The sequence below is a fragment of the Aspergillus japonicus genome, assembly GCF_003184785.1.
Source record: "Aspergillus japonicus CBS 114.51 unplaced genomic scaffold BO86scaffold_39, whole genome shotgun sequence".
Classification (NCBI taxonomy): domain Eukaryota; kingdom Fungi; phylum Ascomycota; class Eurotiomycetes; order Eurotiales; family Aspergillaceae; genus Aspergillus; species Aspergillus japonicus.
In genome coordinates, this window is record NW_020291676.1 from 104,686 (window position 1) to 119,374 (window position 14,689).

General features: G+C 59.3%; 7 protein-coding genes across 7 annotated transcripts; 3 read left to right on the forward strand and 4 right to left on the reverse strand.

The window, feature by feature from the left end:
- Positions 1–59: 59 nt before the first annotated feature.
- On the reverse strand, positions 60–1,953 carry BO86DRAFT_135304 (putative RNA binding protein). The gene has a single exon (XM_025666135.1). It carries the CDS (start codon positions 1,785–1,787, stop codon positions 255–257), a length of 1,533 nt encoding a protein of 510 aa, XP_025525883.1. The 5' UTR covers positions 1,788–1,953; the 3' UTR covers positions 60–254.
- Positions 1,954–3,550: 1,597 nt separating this feature from the next.
- BO86DRAFT_390619 (Gfo/Idh/MocA family protein) lies at positions 3,551–5,183 on the reverse strand. The gene is made up of 2 exons (XM_025672433.1): positions 5,095–5,183; positions 3,551–5,036 (listed from the first exon to the last, which is right to left on the reverse strand). Exon 2 carries the CDS (start codon positions 4,705–4,707, stop codon positions 3,622–3,624), a length of 1,086 nt encoding a protein of 361 aa, XP_025525884.1. The 5' UTR covers positions 4,708–5,036; positions 5,095–5,183; the 3' UTR covers positions 3,551–3,621.
- A 428-nt stretch (positions 5,184–5,611) lies between these two features.
- On the forward strand, positions 5,612–6,774 carry BO86DRAFT_317240 (magnesium transporter CorA family protein; the record flags this gene model as incomplete). Its single annotated transcript, XM_025668160.1, has 2 exons — positions 5,612–6,144; positions 6,195–6,774. The coding sequence occupies 2 exons, from the start codon at positions 5,612–5,614 to the stop codon at positions 6,772–6,774; spliced, it is 1,113 nt and encodes a 370-aa protein (XP_025525885.1).
- A 68-nt stretch (positions 6,775–6,842) lies between these two features.
- Positions 6,843–8,833, reverse strand: BO86DRAFT_411191 (putative general amidase; the record flags this gene model as incomplete). Its single annotated transcript, XM_025674562.1, has 3 exons — positions 7,160–8,833; positions 7,010–7,097; positions 6,843–6,961 (listed from the first exon to the last, which is right to left on the reverse strand). Exons 1-3 carry the CDS (start codon positions 8,582–8,584, stop codon positions 6,843–6,845), a joined length of 1,632 nt encoding a protein of 543 aa, XP_025525886.1. The 5' UTR covers positions 8,585–8,833.
- Positions 8,834–9,024: 191 nt separating this feature from the next.
- BO86DRAFT_365723 (monocarboxylate transporter) lies at positions 9,025–11,061 on the forward strand. Its single transcript, XM_025670070.1, has 4 exons — positions 9,025–9,914; positions 9,994–10,248; positions 10,321–10,759; positions 10,835–11,061. Exons 1-4 carry the CDS (start codon positions 9,421–9,423, stop codon positions 11,000–11,002), a joined length of 1,356 nt encoding a protein of 451 aa, XP_025525887.1. The 5' UTR covers positions 9,025–9,420; the 3' UTR covers positions 11,003–11,061.
- A 633-nt stretch (positions 11,062–11,694) lies between these two features.
- BO86DRAFT_457458 (uncharacterized protein) lies at positions 11,695–12,640 on the forward strand. Its single transcript, XM_025677226.1, has 3 exons — positions 11,695–12,076; positions 12,184–12,272; positions 12,375–12,640. Exons 1-3 carry the CDS (start codon positions 11,832–11,834, stop codon positions 12,401–12,403), a joined length of 363 nt encoding a protein of 120 aa, XP_025525888.1. The 5' UTR covers positions 11,695–11,831; the 3' UTR covers positions 12,404–12,640.
- A 220-nt stretch (positions 12,641–12,860) lies between these two features.
- On the reverse strand, positions 12,861–14,470 carry BO86DRAFT_401283 (MFS general substrate transporter; the record flags this gene model as incomplete). The annotated part of the gene is made up of 3 exons (XM_025673765.1): positions 12,861–14,043; positions 14,097–14,200; positions 14,252–14,470. 3 exons carry the CDS (start codon positions 14,468–14,470, stop codon positions 12,861–12,863), a joined length of 1,506 nt encoding a protein of 501 aa, XP_025525889.1.
- Positions 14,471–14,689: the final 219 nt, after the last annotated feature.

Here is a 14,689-nt window from a genome sequence, read left to right on the forward strand (position 1 = left end):
GTAAGGAGGGTATCGCAGGTAACGTTATATCCAACAAGCTCAAGGAACGAAGTCCGCCTCCGCCCGCCTGTAGCCGCTGAGCCGCTGAGCCGCTGCCGAGGTAACCCCATCACGTGCGGGGTCACATGCGGGGTCGTCCCAGTCGCCGTCGCCCGCCCTTCCTCCGAGATTCCAACCATCGCACAAAGACAAAGAACACAACATAGGAGACTGAATGAAAGACACACACTCAACATAACACCTGCACGACCCAACTACCGCCATCGTCCCAACCTCGACCCTCCACTCCGATCGTCCTCGTCCGCAATCCGCTCATCGCCCGGAAACATCGCCCAATAATCATTCATCGAGACCCGCGTGCGCGGTCGGGCCCGTCGACGCGTCGGGCCCGCACTCCTCACAGCCTCATCGCTCCGCCGCGCAAACGAGGTCTCCAACAACCGCGATCCTCGCTCCCGCAGATCCCGCGTCCCCTCCTGAATAATGCGAGGTCGTGCCTGCTGCAGCGTGTGCGACCGGGGCGTCGTTGGCGGGGGTCGAGCCCGTGAGTCAAGTCGCGTGGGATACGGCGATGCCGTGCGGGGACGGGCCGGCTCTCGGGGGGACATGCGGCTACGGATGGAATGGGTGTCCAAGGAGCGACTGCGGCGGTTCATCGGGCGGATGGGGATTCTGCTGGGTGGGGGGCGCGTCGGGATGCGACGCGTGGGGCTGTCGTCGCTGGATTCGCCGGTCGTCGTGTCCTCCACCGGGCTGTTCTCGCTCGAGCTGGGCGGGACCTGCTCCAGGTTCTCGGCGAAGTGCACGTGGCGCGTCGGGGTGATGCTCCGACTACTCTGTTGCGGCGACGTAGTCCGGAGGTGCGGCATCCCCGGCGTGGAGCGCGTCTTGCGGATGGGCTCCCGCTCCGTCACGGGGGAGCGCGTCTTCCGGATGGGCTCCCGTTCCGTCACGGGGGAGCGCGGGCGCGGGGGCCGGGTCCGTCGCGGGGGGATGGGTGGAACGGCCCGGGGTGAGATCACTCTTGCCGCCTCAGCCCGGGGCTGGCGAGTCTCCACCTCTACTGTCAATCGGGCGGGTTGAGAGCGGGAACGAGGCCGGAATACCTGTTTGATTGCACGTGTCAGACGATGATTATGCGCAGGGTTCGGGCGATGTACCACTTGCGGATCCATCGCGATTGGAGATGTGGGCTGTCTTGGTTGGGTGACGAAGATCTGCTTCAACACTTGGGTCAGCCGTTTCCGTTTGGGAGGGCGTGAGGGAAGTCCCACTGGTGACGGTGTGGCGGGTCGAGGCCGCCCTCGAGGCATGGGTTCCTCGCGCAGAGCTCGTCCGCTTTGACGTGGAGCGGCAAATCGAATCGCGGGGGGTGATCGCGAGGGCGTCGATCTGTGCGAAGTCATGGGTCGCATGGGCGACACCAGCCGGGGCTTAGGGCGACGGGGCGGGTCGACCACGACGGGCGATGGCCGGCCGCGCGGCCGCCGGGGTGGCTGCGTCCGTTTCGGTTCATCCTCCGACGAGTCCGGCTGCCGTCTGAGAAAGGGAAACCGAAATTTGAAGCTTCCACTACGTCTGCGGGTCAGTGGCCTAGGCATACCGTGCAGGTCATCCAGGCCCCTCATGTTCATGTTTACTGATACTCCGCGACAGTCTCGTTCGATACTGGTCTGGGTTGTTTCACGACACAGTCTGATCCAGCTTCGGGGGCAGCGCTTCACCTTCCGCTCGATGCGCCTAATCCCCCCCGGAAGGACCTCGATGGTTTCTCTGATATGACACATGATTAGCGCAGAGCCTCTCTCAGACCTGCCGTGTACTGGGTGGGAAATACTCTATGACAGGTAGGTGGACCACAAATGACGTTGATATTCTCTGACAGCAGGGCCGTAAGGCGGCCAGATATACTTGGCGGGGACAGACTCGCGAATGAAACCCGCCCTCAAAGACAAAGGACGCGCACCGGCATCGTAGAGCAGCGGGAACAATAGGCGTGGCATCCGATCTCTTTGTGTAGACCGCGGCGTTGTTGTCGCAACAAGGACGACGAGGGGGAGCGTGAAAGCAAGCAACTCTTGTTGTTCGGTGCCGAGCGACATGTGGTAGGAGTCATGGGTTCACCGCGCCTGATGGAGAAAGGAGCAGAACATGAACGTACGAGGCATCGGCTGGTTCAGGTGCAGGTGCATACAAGGAGAAAAAGACAAAAGAGATAAAAGAGCGAGGGTTAGTGTAGAAACAAGGGGAAGGGTCGAAGGCATTATATCTACTGCCTCGTCATCCAGAGCACATGGACGGGAGATCACCGGGTTTGTGCTTCGTGCCCTGGGCTCTTTTCCTTTCACACCAGCCTTCGTGTGGCTGAGCAGGGTGAGTGTGAGTGTGAGTGTGAGTGTGAGTTGGAGTAAATGTAGGGTGGTGTAAGTATCGCTATAGTAGGTAGGCACCAGACCATGCCTATTCCCAGCTAGAGGGGAGTCATTCATATCTGCTCGTATCTGTTGGATTGTCGGTGAGTGTACAGTATAGTGGTGGAAGTACCAGCCTTACGAAAGAGGTAGTTAGTAGTTACTAGGAGTAGCTAGGCAATGATGGGATAAGTCCAGCAAGGTCACCCGGGCTCTGTCTTCCTCTCTCCTATCATCCAGCCCGAGTCACCCGGGCAATTGCACTAACCAGATGACATGACATCACCAGCAGTTTTATTTCTCTGGGTTTTTCTTTTCTTCTTATTTTTTTTTTTTTTTAATTTTCTGGCGGTAAGAGAATGCCCAGGGTACACATCGAAGAAATCAGCTGCACTACGTACAATACAGTACATGAGAAGAGCCTCTTCTCTTCATGATCTCTTGAAGTCATCAAAGCGAACCCGATCGAAGAAGCTGCCTGCCCCTGCACTGCACCCGCGGCAGCCTGCAGCCCCCAACAGACCCGGTCCCTAGGGCCTCGATGGTTGGTTGGTGGGGATCGCTTGGCCCCTGACTCGTCCCTGTATACCGTCATAACTTAAGCTAGTCAACTGCGTATAGAACCTGGCTAGAAAAGAATCTGGAAGAAGGTCTTAGTAGGCAGCTATTATGATCTTTCGTATACCGGATATAGTTCACGCCGAGGGTAGGAATAGTACAAGGGTCCAGGGGAGAGGGATGGACGGGCTTGTGCCGTGCCTGACTGCCCTGCCCGAGCCACAGTTCGTATCGCAGCCACAGCCTCGTGGTGTGGTGTGGCGCTGGTGGGGTTGGGGGGGGGGGGGGGGGGGGGTAAGGATCTCGGCCGATCACTGATGGATTTTGGGGAGTGGTTGGATGGTGCTATTGTATGCGTGAATGGATGTTGGTTTTCACGGCGGATCGGTCCGGTGCATGCTTTCTTGGAGATTTGTGGTCCATTGATGGAGGTGAAGATAAATTGGGGGGGGAGGGATTATTGGAGGTGATGTGATGGCGCAGTTGCTGAGCCACGATCCTTCCCTCTTACTAGTCTTACAGTGATGACGGGTGGTTTTGTTTCCTGCGGAACAGGGAGGGACACAGGCCCTTGAATGGAGTTGACGTGGTCAATCAAACAATGGCATTATGATACCAACTATACTACAGTCGCTAAATATCCAGACCGAGGCTAATCCTCCACGTCCACCACCTGCCCCGTCCGCAACGCCCGGCCGATCGCGTCCACCACATCCAACGCCCGCAACGCCTCTTCTCCCGAACAAACCGGTTCAACCTTCCCCTCCAGCACCTCCACAAAGTGCGCCAGCTGCAGCGCGAACGGCGTCTGCGTCGTGTCCACCGCCGCCCGCTCCACGGCCAGCTCCTCGTTCCAACTGCGCTGCGCGCGGCCCTCGTAGCTCCACAGCCGCATGTCCGGCACGCTCAGCGACCCCTTCTGCCCGAAAATCCGGTAGAACCCTTCGCCGCCCGGCCCCTGCACCTGCGGGATGAGCGGATTCTCGCCGGTGCCGGCCTCGAAGCTCCACGGCGCCGGCGTGGCGTCGCACACCAGGAAGGTGCCGACCACGCCGGAGGCGAACCGCAGGGTGATCGCGGCGCCTTCTTCGGCGTCGTGCGGCGGGGACGGCCGGGTGGAGGGGGTTTGCTCGGCGAAGACCCGCGTGATCGGGCCGAAGAGGTAGTGCAGCAGGTCGATGTCGTGGATCAGGTTGATCGAGAGCACCCCGCCGCCTGTGGTGGTGCTACGGCGCCAGTCGCCCGGTGCGGCGAAGTAGCTGTCGGGTTTGTACAGGGTCCAGAGGCCGTTGAGCGCGATGAGCGGGCCCAGCGCGTTGCGGGAGAGGAGCTGCTTCGTGGCCGTGATGTAGGGGTTGAAGCGGCGGTGGTGGCCGATGAGCAGCTTCGGGGATGACGGGGTGAGGGTGGAGAGGAGGGCGCGGGCCGTGGCTGGGTCGTCGCTGATGGGCTTCTCCAGCAGCACGTGAATGCCTTGTGATAGGAGGTCGGTGGCAATGGGGATGTGCGTGTGGTTGGGGGTGCAGACGATGGCTGCGTCGGGGCGGGGAGTGAATGGGCTTGCGAGGAGGGCGGCCACGGAGGGAAAGTAGGCTGTCTGCAGGGTCTCGGCCGTTTGGATGGCGTTGGGGGAGGGGTCCACCAGGGCGAGGAGGTTGGTGTTGGGGTTGGCCTGGACGGTTTGGGCGTGGCGGGGGCCGATGAGGCCGGCCCCGACGATGATGATATTGAATGGCATGTTGAAAGGTGTTTGGATGTGGTTGTTCGGAGGAAGAGCAGCCGGGGACCAGCTAGTTATACCTCGTCCACGCAGCTGGGTCCGGGGTAAACGGTGGACCCTGGAGTGGGTCGTTCCATGACATGTCTGACTCGCAGACCAGACCTTGGTGTCTCCGGATAATCGGATAGAGATTGGGATAGACAGAGGCAGGGACGCGTGGTGTCTAGAACTGGTGGCTAAACGAGGCTTGGGGATGAGCTCTTATCCGGAGAGTATATACTTGACCTTGGATCTTGATGCAGCTGCAGGAGATGGATAGTAGATCTTCGTTGTGATGATAACGGCAGCTATCAGAGTCTCAGAGAGGAATGCCTAGCATTGACACTGAAATTGTTAGCACCTCACCTTTGTGTGTGTGTGTGTGTGTGTGTGTGTGTGTGTGTGTGTGAGAGAGAGAGAGAGTGTGTGTGTAAGCGATCACCTGTGAAGTGATGGTATCAAAAAAGCAGATCAATCCAAGGTGAAGAAAGCAAGTGCCGAGCGCAGTGCCCGTCCCTGCAAGCCGGGCCCTTAAACCGGCGCCGTAGAACCGGGGCCGTAGAACCGGGGCCGAGTCGGGGGCGGTGCGTCAGGCGATGCCTCAGGCGTTCGGGCGGTGTTTGCACTGTTGCATTCATTATTGCTTTCTGTACCACGGAAAGGTCTTGGCTTCCCTGTTGCGAAGTCTCCTCTTGGCATCGACACTGCCACTCTCTCTCCCTCTCCCGTCTGTCTGCAACCTTTCCCCTTTCTCCTTTCTGACTTCATTCCAGGGATGACAGTCCGATCAGAATGCCCCTGATCGTTTCGTGCAGCGATTATCAGTTGATGCCTCTCACCATCTCATCCTTCACCCCCGACTAAAAGGCTGTCGAGGCCGATCATGGCCGCGTCGACCCCGGATTTCCGCCCGGCGGACGACTCGGCCGCCCCGGCTGCCAAAGAATCCTCCTCCTTGAACTTTTTCACCACCAAGCTGGACTTCTTTGTCCACGCCCCCAGCTTGGATGATCTCTGTGGTATCTACAACCCCGTGGTAGCTCTGCTTGACACGGGCGTCCATAATGGCCTCTGGTGGCTGGACGTGACCGCCGCCTCCGATGAGGACATTGAGACCCTCGCGCGGAGCTTCGGTCTCCACCCGCTGACCGTCGAGGACATCACGCTGCGAGAGACGCGCGAAAAGATCGAGCTGTTTGACTCCTACTACTTCCTCTCATTGCGACCGCCCAGTTCCCGCAAGACCGACGAGGGCGTGTGCATCGTCTCCCACAACCTATACGCTGTCGTCTTCCCAGAGGGGGTGATCAGCTTCAATTTCGGAACCAGCTTGCACGCTGACCACGTCCGGAATCGCATCAAGGAGCACCGGAGTCATCTGGCGTTGACTAGCGATTGGATCTGCTATGCTATCATGTACGTCCCCTCCTCATCTTTTCTTCCCAACTCTAACGCGAGTCTCCTAGTGACGCGATCGTCGACAGTTTCGCCCCGTTCATTGCTCGCGTGGAGACTGGCGTCGACCTGATGGAAGATCACATTGCCGTGACCCGCCCGGACGAGATTGGACTGGCCTTGCAGCAGATCTACAAGTGGCGCAAGGAGGTGATTCAGATCCGGCAGCTGCTGCATGACAAGACGGACGTGATCCGGTGCTTTGCGCGCCACTGTGACGCGCTGGCGGCCACGTCGACCCAGGTGGCACTGTACCTCAGTGACATCCGTGACCACGTGTTGACCATGATGGCCAATCTGGAGCAGGCGGAGCAGATGCTCTCGCGGTCGCAGTCGAAGTATCTGTCGCAGCTGCACTTCGACTCCGGGCGCATGCGCAATGAAATCGCCACGGCGCTGAGTCGCTTAACTGTCGTGGCGGCGACCATCGTGCCGATGCAATTCATTACCGGGCTTTTTGGGATGAACGTCATGGTGCCGGGCAATTCGCCTGGAAGCCTGGCCTGGTGGTATGGGATTCTTGGGGTTATCTTGGGGTTGATCGCGTTGTTCTTGCTTGTGGCTAAGAGGATAGGACTATTTGATCGGTAATCTACCATATCATAACGCGTAGGCTCCTACAGCCATCCACACCCCACCCCTTGACAAGCTCCAACCGCCTAGTCATTTCTTAGGACCGCCTCGACCAACTCCGCCTGTCGTGCCAGCAACTCTTCCTTCAGCCGCCGTCCGACCAACTGCACATGACAAGGCGCGCCCTCCACTTCCTCCGGACGATCTGCATCCCATCAGTTGGAGTTTCACAGTGGTTGAATGGAACACTTACAAGGGGGTCGATACACTGCATCCTGTCTGAACCATTCCCGATCCGCAGCAGCCTCTGACCTGCCGAACGGCAGCACGCAGCTCGGACTCTGTACGCTATCAGCACCCAATGCCCCCCGTCCCAAACTCAGGGTGGTAGAGTAGAACATACATCCACCAAATTCCAAAACACCGTATACCACACATGACTATACCTATCATGCGGCAGGGCGCAGCTCTGGTACGCCGGCGCCAGGATCACATCCAGCTTCTTGTCCACAAACATGCGGCGCGTCTGCGCGGTGATCTCCGCCTTTCGGGCGGTCAACCTGAACAGATCGCGCAGGGTCGGGTTTGGATTTGTCTTGCTGGATCCATTGACGATCCCCACGGACGGAACGGGCGGCTCGCCCGCTGCATGCAAATGCGACTCCGCGGTCCGGTCGGCATCGAGCCCGAACAGCCCGAACGCGATCTCATTCCCCTCCTCCATGTCCGGGAACTCCGTAGTAACATCCACAATCTCGTGGCCCGCAGCAGCAAGCTTCTCCGCCGCCCGATGCAGGTTCCGCGCGATGTTAGGGTGCAGCGGCAAACCGGGGTGCGCCGTGAACAGCCCGATCCGCAGCTTCTCGCCCTTCCCTTGGTCGGCTACAGCCCAGGGGATTCCCAACGCATGATCATCAAAATCAAAAGGCGGCACGTCGCAGACAGTCTTCATGAAGAGATCCGCGTCGCGGACGGAGTGGCAGACAGGCCCAATCACCGCGGAGATCCCGGACAGATACCCGGCGACGGCGGGACTCATGACGCCGGCGTGGGGGACGCGGCCCATGGAGGGCTTGAAGCCGACGAGGCCGCAGCAGTGGGCGGGGATGCGGATGGAGCCGGCGATGTCGGTGGCGACACCGAGCAGCGAGCCGCGTAGGGCGACGAGGGCGCCCTCGCCGCCCGAGCTGCCGCCGGCGGTCAGCGAGCGGTGGTGCGGGTTGAGCACGCGGCCGAAGACGTTGTTGTGCGAGTCGGCGGTCATCAGCGTCTGGGGCACGTTGGTCTTGACGTAGATCACGGCGCCGGCGGCCAGCAGCACGTCCACGAGCGGCGTGTTGGTCTTTTGGGCTGGTCGGTCCAGGAAGTGCACGTAGCCCAGCGTCGACGCTGTCCCGGCGACGTGGAACATGTCCTTGATGCTGACGGGGAGCCCGTGCAGCGGCCCCACGGGCTGGCCTGTCCTTGCGAGGTGTTCGTCGAGCTCCTGGGCGCGGGCCTGGGCTTGCTCGAACATCGTTTCTGTGAGGCAGTGGGTCAGTTGTTGGGCGATGGCCGCGCGCTTGCTGAAGGCTGTCGTCACTTCGACGGCCGTGTAGGTGCCGTCCGCCAGCTGCGCGAGCAGGGTCGTCGCGTCTGCTGTCTCGGTGATGGCCAGCTCGCGCGCGGTCAGAAGCCCACTGTCACGCGGGATGGAGAGGACATTCTCCGGGGAGATGGGGGTGGCTGTCGCGAGGAGAGAGGCGGGGAGGCGCCATTCGGCGGGGATCTTGGCCAGGGCTTCGGCTTGCTTGGCTTGGACTTTTTGCTGCCAGGTTAGGGTGGTCATGGTGGGTTGTGGTTGTGGTTGTGAGTGTGAGTGTGAAGTCGAGGAACGGGGAAGGAGTAGGCGTAGGGACAGTGCAGTGCTTGTATAAGGGTGAATGGGTGAATAGCGTGCGGGGTGAAGAGGGGTTGAGTTGATCGTCGGGCAGACGGCCAATGCAAGGGTGATGTCACCTAGCGTCGAGGGGTACGAAGATGAGTATGAAATAAGTTGACTCTGGATTCACTCTGTTCAGCCTTTGCTTCCCACACCTCTCCTCTACAAAGTAAGGATCAACTTGAAGAAGAGGGGATGTCCAGCATGTGAACAAAGTATACAAAGTATACGGAGCAGCCATGCATGCATCCACATGACCGGCTTAGTAACTATGCACCGCGTATGAATGTCTACTGAAAACCTCATGCAACCCTGCTGGTAGAGCAAGTCAAGATCCAGCCCTTATACTTCATTTCTTCCATGTGCTCAATTGACTCAGCAGCGGATCAGTGCCGAATATTCTTCACTTCGTCGATTCGGGTGTTTTCATAGTGTACTGTACTGTATGTACCCTATGGCGCCTCGCCTCGTCCACGCCCTTGTCATGACATGCTCCACTTTTCCAATTTTGCACCCCAGACCCAGGTTTCGGGGTGGGCCACCGAGGGTAACCGACTAGATGTGAATCATATCGACTCTTTTTCTGGGTTCTTTTCACCTCCGAGTTTCTTTCTATCACCGAAGGGCAGTCACACACAACATCAACTCCCGGGTGGCCTACATACAGTACCTCCGCCAACCCACCGCAAGACAGCCACCACAGCCCTCATCTACAGTACACTTACTCCCGCCAATCCGCAGCCATGGCCTCCACCTCGACCTCCACAGCAGTACAATGGCAAACCGCCCCCGCCATCGAACTGGAGTCGCGCGCGCCCAAACACCCCCTCGCAGCACCCACCGCCGCCCCCGCCGACGACGCGATCATGCAGGCGTCCGCGCAGGCCGACGCCGAGGTGCCCGACGGCGGACGCGGGTGGGTCGTGATCGGGGCGTGTGCCGTGCTGACGTGGTGGGTGATCGGGACCTCGTACTGCTGGGGGGTGCTGCAGGCGGCGCTGGTGCAGGAGGGGCTGGCGGCGGCGTCGACGCTGGCGTTCGTGGGGTCGCTGGCGACGGCGTGCATCTCGTTTCTGGGGATTGCCAACGCGCAGCTGATCCGGACGCTGGGGACGCAGCGCAGCGCGATGCTGGGGGTTTTCTGTCTGGGGCTGGGGTCGATTCTGAGTGGGTTCTCGTACCGGAACGTGGCGGGGTTGTTTGTGACGCAGGGGGTGGTGTTTGGGGTGGGCATTAGGTTCGTCTGCATCTTGTGATGGGGGAAACGGTGTGGTGATGGTGATGGTGATAGGGCTGACACTGTATACTGTATCCAGTATGTGCTTCATGGTCGTCTCCACCATCCCCGCGCAGTACTTCCGGGCCAAGCGCGGCACCGCCAACGGCATCGTCTACGCGGCCGGCGGCCTCGGCGGCACCGCGCTCAGCTTCCTCATCAACGCCCTCCTCGACCGCGTCGGCACCGCCTGGACCTTCCGGGTGATCGGGCTCATGACCCTGGCCACGGGGCTGCCGGCCGCGTGGCTGGTGCAGCAGCGCATCCCGATCCCGCGGGCTGCGGTGGTGGAGTGGTGCGTGCAGCCCCGCCCCTTTCCCCGAACCCTAACCCACCCCCAGCAACCCCCGACCTGACCAGAGAATAGGCGCCTCTTCCGCGACGTCCGCTTCTGCCTCCTCTTCGCCGTCGGCGCCATCGCCACCTTCCCCCTCCTGGTGCCTCCGTTCTTCCTGCCGCTCTACGTCAATGCCCTGGGCATGGGCTCCACGGCCGGCGCCGGCGTCGTCGCCGCCTTCAATTTCTCCTCCGCGCTGGGCCGCCTCACCTGCGGCTTCGCGAGCGACACCATCGGCCCGCTGAACACGTTGTTCGGCTCGCTGCTGCTCTCCGCCTTAAGCATGTTGATCATCTGGCCCGTGTCGACGTCCATCGGCCCGCTCATCGTCTTTGTGGTGATTAACGGCATGTCGAATGGGGGGTTCTTCTCGACGATCCCCACGGTGGTGGGGAATGTGTTTGGGTCGGCTCGGGTGGGCGTCGCGATGGGGATGATTGTCACGGGGTGGGCCGGGGGGTATCTTCTTGTGAGATTTTCCCTTCTCTTTCTTGGCAGAATGTGTGGGTTGGAGGTTCTAGGTGGGAATACTGACAGTGGGTAGGGCTCGCCGATTGCAGGATACATCCTCGATGCGTCCGGGGGTGAAGGCGCGGGCACGAAGGCGTACCGGCCGGCCATTCTGTACGCGGGGTTCATGGCGCTGGCGGCGACGGGGCTGTCGGTGGGGATCAGGGTCAAGACAAGCGCGAAGTTGGGGAAGAGGGTTTGATTTTTACCCTGGCAAACTTGGCCCGAAGTATAGATTGTTAGAGATTACTCAAAATAAACACGTACGTTATCTAAGAAAAGAAACAATACGCCTTTTGCATTTTATTTCAGGAAAGTCATCTGCTCTTTTGGGGACAAAAGAAAGACTTAGGGCTCGACATAGCTAGCTAACTGGTGGCCGCGGGCATACCCAACAAGGAAGAAAGCACTACCTAGTTATCTCCCGGATCGACGTCACTTCCCTTCCGCATCGCCAAGGAATCGGAGTCCTCTCATCTGGATTCGTATTCCAGATCAAGATCCCTCTCCTCCTCCTGCCCGAGTGTATGGACGCCAAGCATCCCTCCGCGGTGGCCAGATCGCCGGGGCAGCGGTCTTGCTCGGTCGGGATCTGCAGCATGTCATAACCAAAATAACCGTATCGTTTTGCCATCCCGCCCCATCGCCAAGACCGAGCACGCATCACTCGAACCCGATATCTGCCCAGATAACCTCACGGAAAGGCGTTCCCATGGCTTGGGGGCAGATACAGCCCGGGGACAGAAAGGAGGCTGTGTATACTAGTGATGATGATGATGCTGCTCGCATTGTGGAATCAAGTCTAGACTCCAGTCATAGACACTCAAGCAGCAGCTAAGTTATAAGTAGCTGTGATACAGTATGCACCCGAGATCTATAAAAACCCTCCCAATCCACGCCAGACCAGCACTAGTAAACATCGAACAGACCTCAGCACAGTTCCAACACAGAAACAATACTCTACCAGTATCTCTGCCCACCACACGACAAAAGCCACCTCAAGTCCTTTATCTTTTTCACCAAAAAAAATCATGAAATCCCCAATCTCCACCGTCATCCTCCTCCCCCTCGCTTTCAGCATCGCAACCGCCGCCCCGGTCGAAGACAGCAGCCTCGAAGCCCGCGGCAACGACGGAGACGGCAAGAACTACCAGACCTCCCAGAACCCCTGCCAGGTCCGGGTGTCCTACCCCTACTACAAGTTCCCCTGCGTGTCGAGCCCGCAGAACGGCACCTCAATTCTGGGGGCGACGTTTACTTCGTTCTGTTTTTATGAGTACGCCCCCCCAACCCCCCCCTTCTTTGTATCGCGGTTGAGCTAGTTGGAGTGAGTTCTGTGGCGGGTTGAGATTGGGTTGAGTTTGCTAATTGAGTTTGGTGTAGGAATGGCGAGGAGTACGGCGAGGACTCCGGCAAGTGGTTCAAAACGCCCCGCGGCTGGGTGAGGGATGAGGATAAGCCGAAGCGATGTGGTATGTTCTCCATCTTTCCGATATTGGGTGGTGTATGGATGAAGGGGGGAGGGGGGAGTGGATTGGATTGGACTGGAATGGGCTAATAATTGCTATGTTTAGATGGATCGACGGTTGAGTGCGTCATCTAGGGCACTGCGATTGAGCTGGGGCTGTATGGGCGCATTACGATAATTGGGAAACGTTTGTTTGTTTATGCTAATGGGATATACGGGTCGAGGCACCGCTCTTTATACCAGTTTGGGGAGGGTAGCCACTGTAGGCTTTTTGTTATTCTCTTGTTCAGCTGGTGTGTACTGTACAGTGTTTGGTCATCTTGTTCTCCGGAGGGGAAACGCCTGCGAGAAAAGGGGGACAATGGGTTTGCGCATGGAAATATCTGTTGGAAAAGCTCTGTACCTCCCTCCTACTGAATCTAATGTCTCTTCGGCTCAAGAATCCTTTATGGGACCACACGGTGACGGCGTAACAAGCAAAACATGGCTCAAACAAAAGCTCATCCTACCACCGTACACAACCACAACCCACCCCCTTCCACCCCCACTACCCTAAGTGCAGACAACCAGCCAGACAAACCCCCCAAAGCACCTAGTAAGCATACAGCACCCCCTCCTGCCCGCCCGACACCCTCCCCTCGCGGATCGCGCGATTCGTCCGTCGCAACCACCCCCGCAACGCCCAGGCACTCGCAATCGTCAACACCCCGAACGCTGCATTCGCCGCCATCGCCACCAAATACCGCGGCCCATCACTCTTCGGATAAAGATACGCCGTGTAGACATACGAGGCATTAGCGACGACATTGACGACGGACAGCGAGGCCGCCTTCTTGGCGGGGGTCTGGCCCAGCGTCGCCGACACCCACCCCAGGATCACCGAGTTGACGGCGTACGCGCCGCTCGCGAACAGGAAGCAGGCCAGATACCGCGCGGCGGTGTTGAGCGTCCCGCACGCGATGAGGAACCCGATGACCGCCGCCCCCATGCTGCCCGTGATGTGCCAGGTGCGCTCGTTGTACCGGCCCGAGGTCGTGCCGATGACGATGCTGAATACCCCTGATACTAAATAGGGCGGGCAGGTGAGGACGAGTGTCATCGTCTGGCTGAAGCCCAGGCTGCCTACGACTGTCGGGAAGAAGTTGTTGAAGCTGCAGGCGCTGAGGTGCATGTTTTGCATGAACGCTAGGAGGTACAGGCGTGGGTCGCGGAGGGCGTCGCGCAGCGCCGTCCAGGTGCTGCTGCTGCTGCTGCTGCTGCTGCTGGTTTCGGGGTCGTGGGCGACGGTGTCGCGGGTGATGCGGTCGTGGGCGAGTTGGCGCTCGGCGGGCGTGAGCCACCGCGTGGTGAGCGGGTGGTCGGGGAGCGTGAGGAGGCCGAGGGCGGCGATGAAGAATGTGACGACGCCTTCGATGATGAAGAGCCATTGCCACCCCTTCAGGTTGTGCTTTTGGTCCAAGGTGGCGAAGGTGGCTGCCGCGATGAGTCCCGCGACCGCGGTGGCCACGATGTTTCCGGTGTACAGGATGGAGATGCGCAGCGCGATCTCCTTGCGCGTGTAGAATAGGGATAGCAGGAAGAGCGCCCCGGGGTAGAAGGGGGCCTCCGTTACGCCGAGGAAGAACCGCACCAGGACTAGCGAGACGTAGTTCTTGGTTAGAGCTGTGAGCGCCGAGACGATCGCCCAGCTGGCCATGCAGACGCTCATGAAGAGTGAGGGGCGGATCTTGGGCGACGACATGAACATGTTCGAGGGGATCTGCATGAGCAGGTAGCTGCGCGTGGTCAGTGGGGGGGGGTGCTGTGGGCGTGGATTTGCTTCACCTACCCGATGAACAGGATCGAGATGCAGGTGTTGTATTGCGTTCCGACCAGGTTCAGGTCTTCTTCGAGGTTGTTGAGACGTGCGTTGGCAATGGCATTGCGATCCAGCTGGAGGATCGGTTAGTGGCGGTCATACGGGTCCCCGGGTCGATCACCAACGTAATTGAGGAAATACATCATCCACAGAATGGGCATGATTCGGAGGTCCAGCTTGCGGACGAGACGGATTTCCACCTCGTCAGTCTTGCCCGTGGCTCCCGAGTAATCGCCTTCTTTTGCATCGAGCAGCCCAGCAGACTTGATGTCTTCCAAGTGTACATTGCTCGTCTTCTGCGTCTCGAGAGCGAGATCGGTCTTCTCTGGGGTCTGCGCTGCCATGAATATCGTCCAGGAGTGGGTTGGTCTTGAGTCGAGTAAAGGAAGAGTGCATTGCAGTGGTAGACCTGTACGGCCTGATACCGATTTATAGCCATGGCTTGCGAGTGTCGACCGGTGAAGGAAACACCGTGGACATCTCCAGCGTCGACGAAGTGTCTGTCAGCATGGGTGTATCCACCGTCGAATTGTCGCAGCTGTCACCCCAGATTTCCCCGCGTA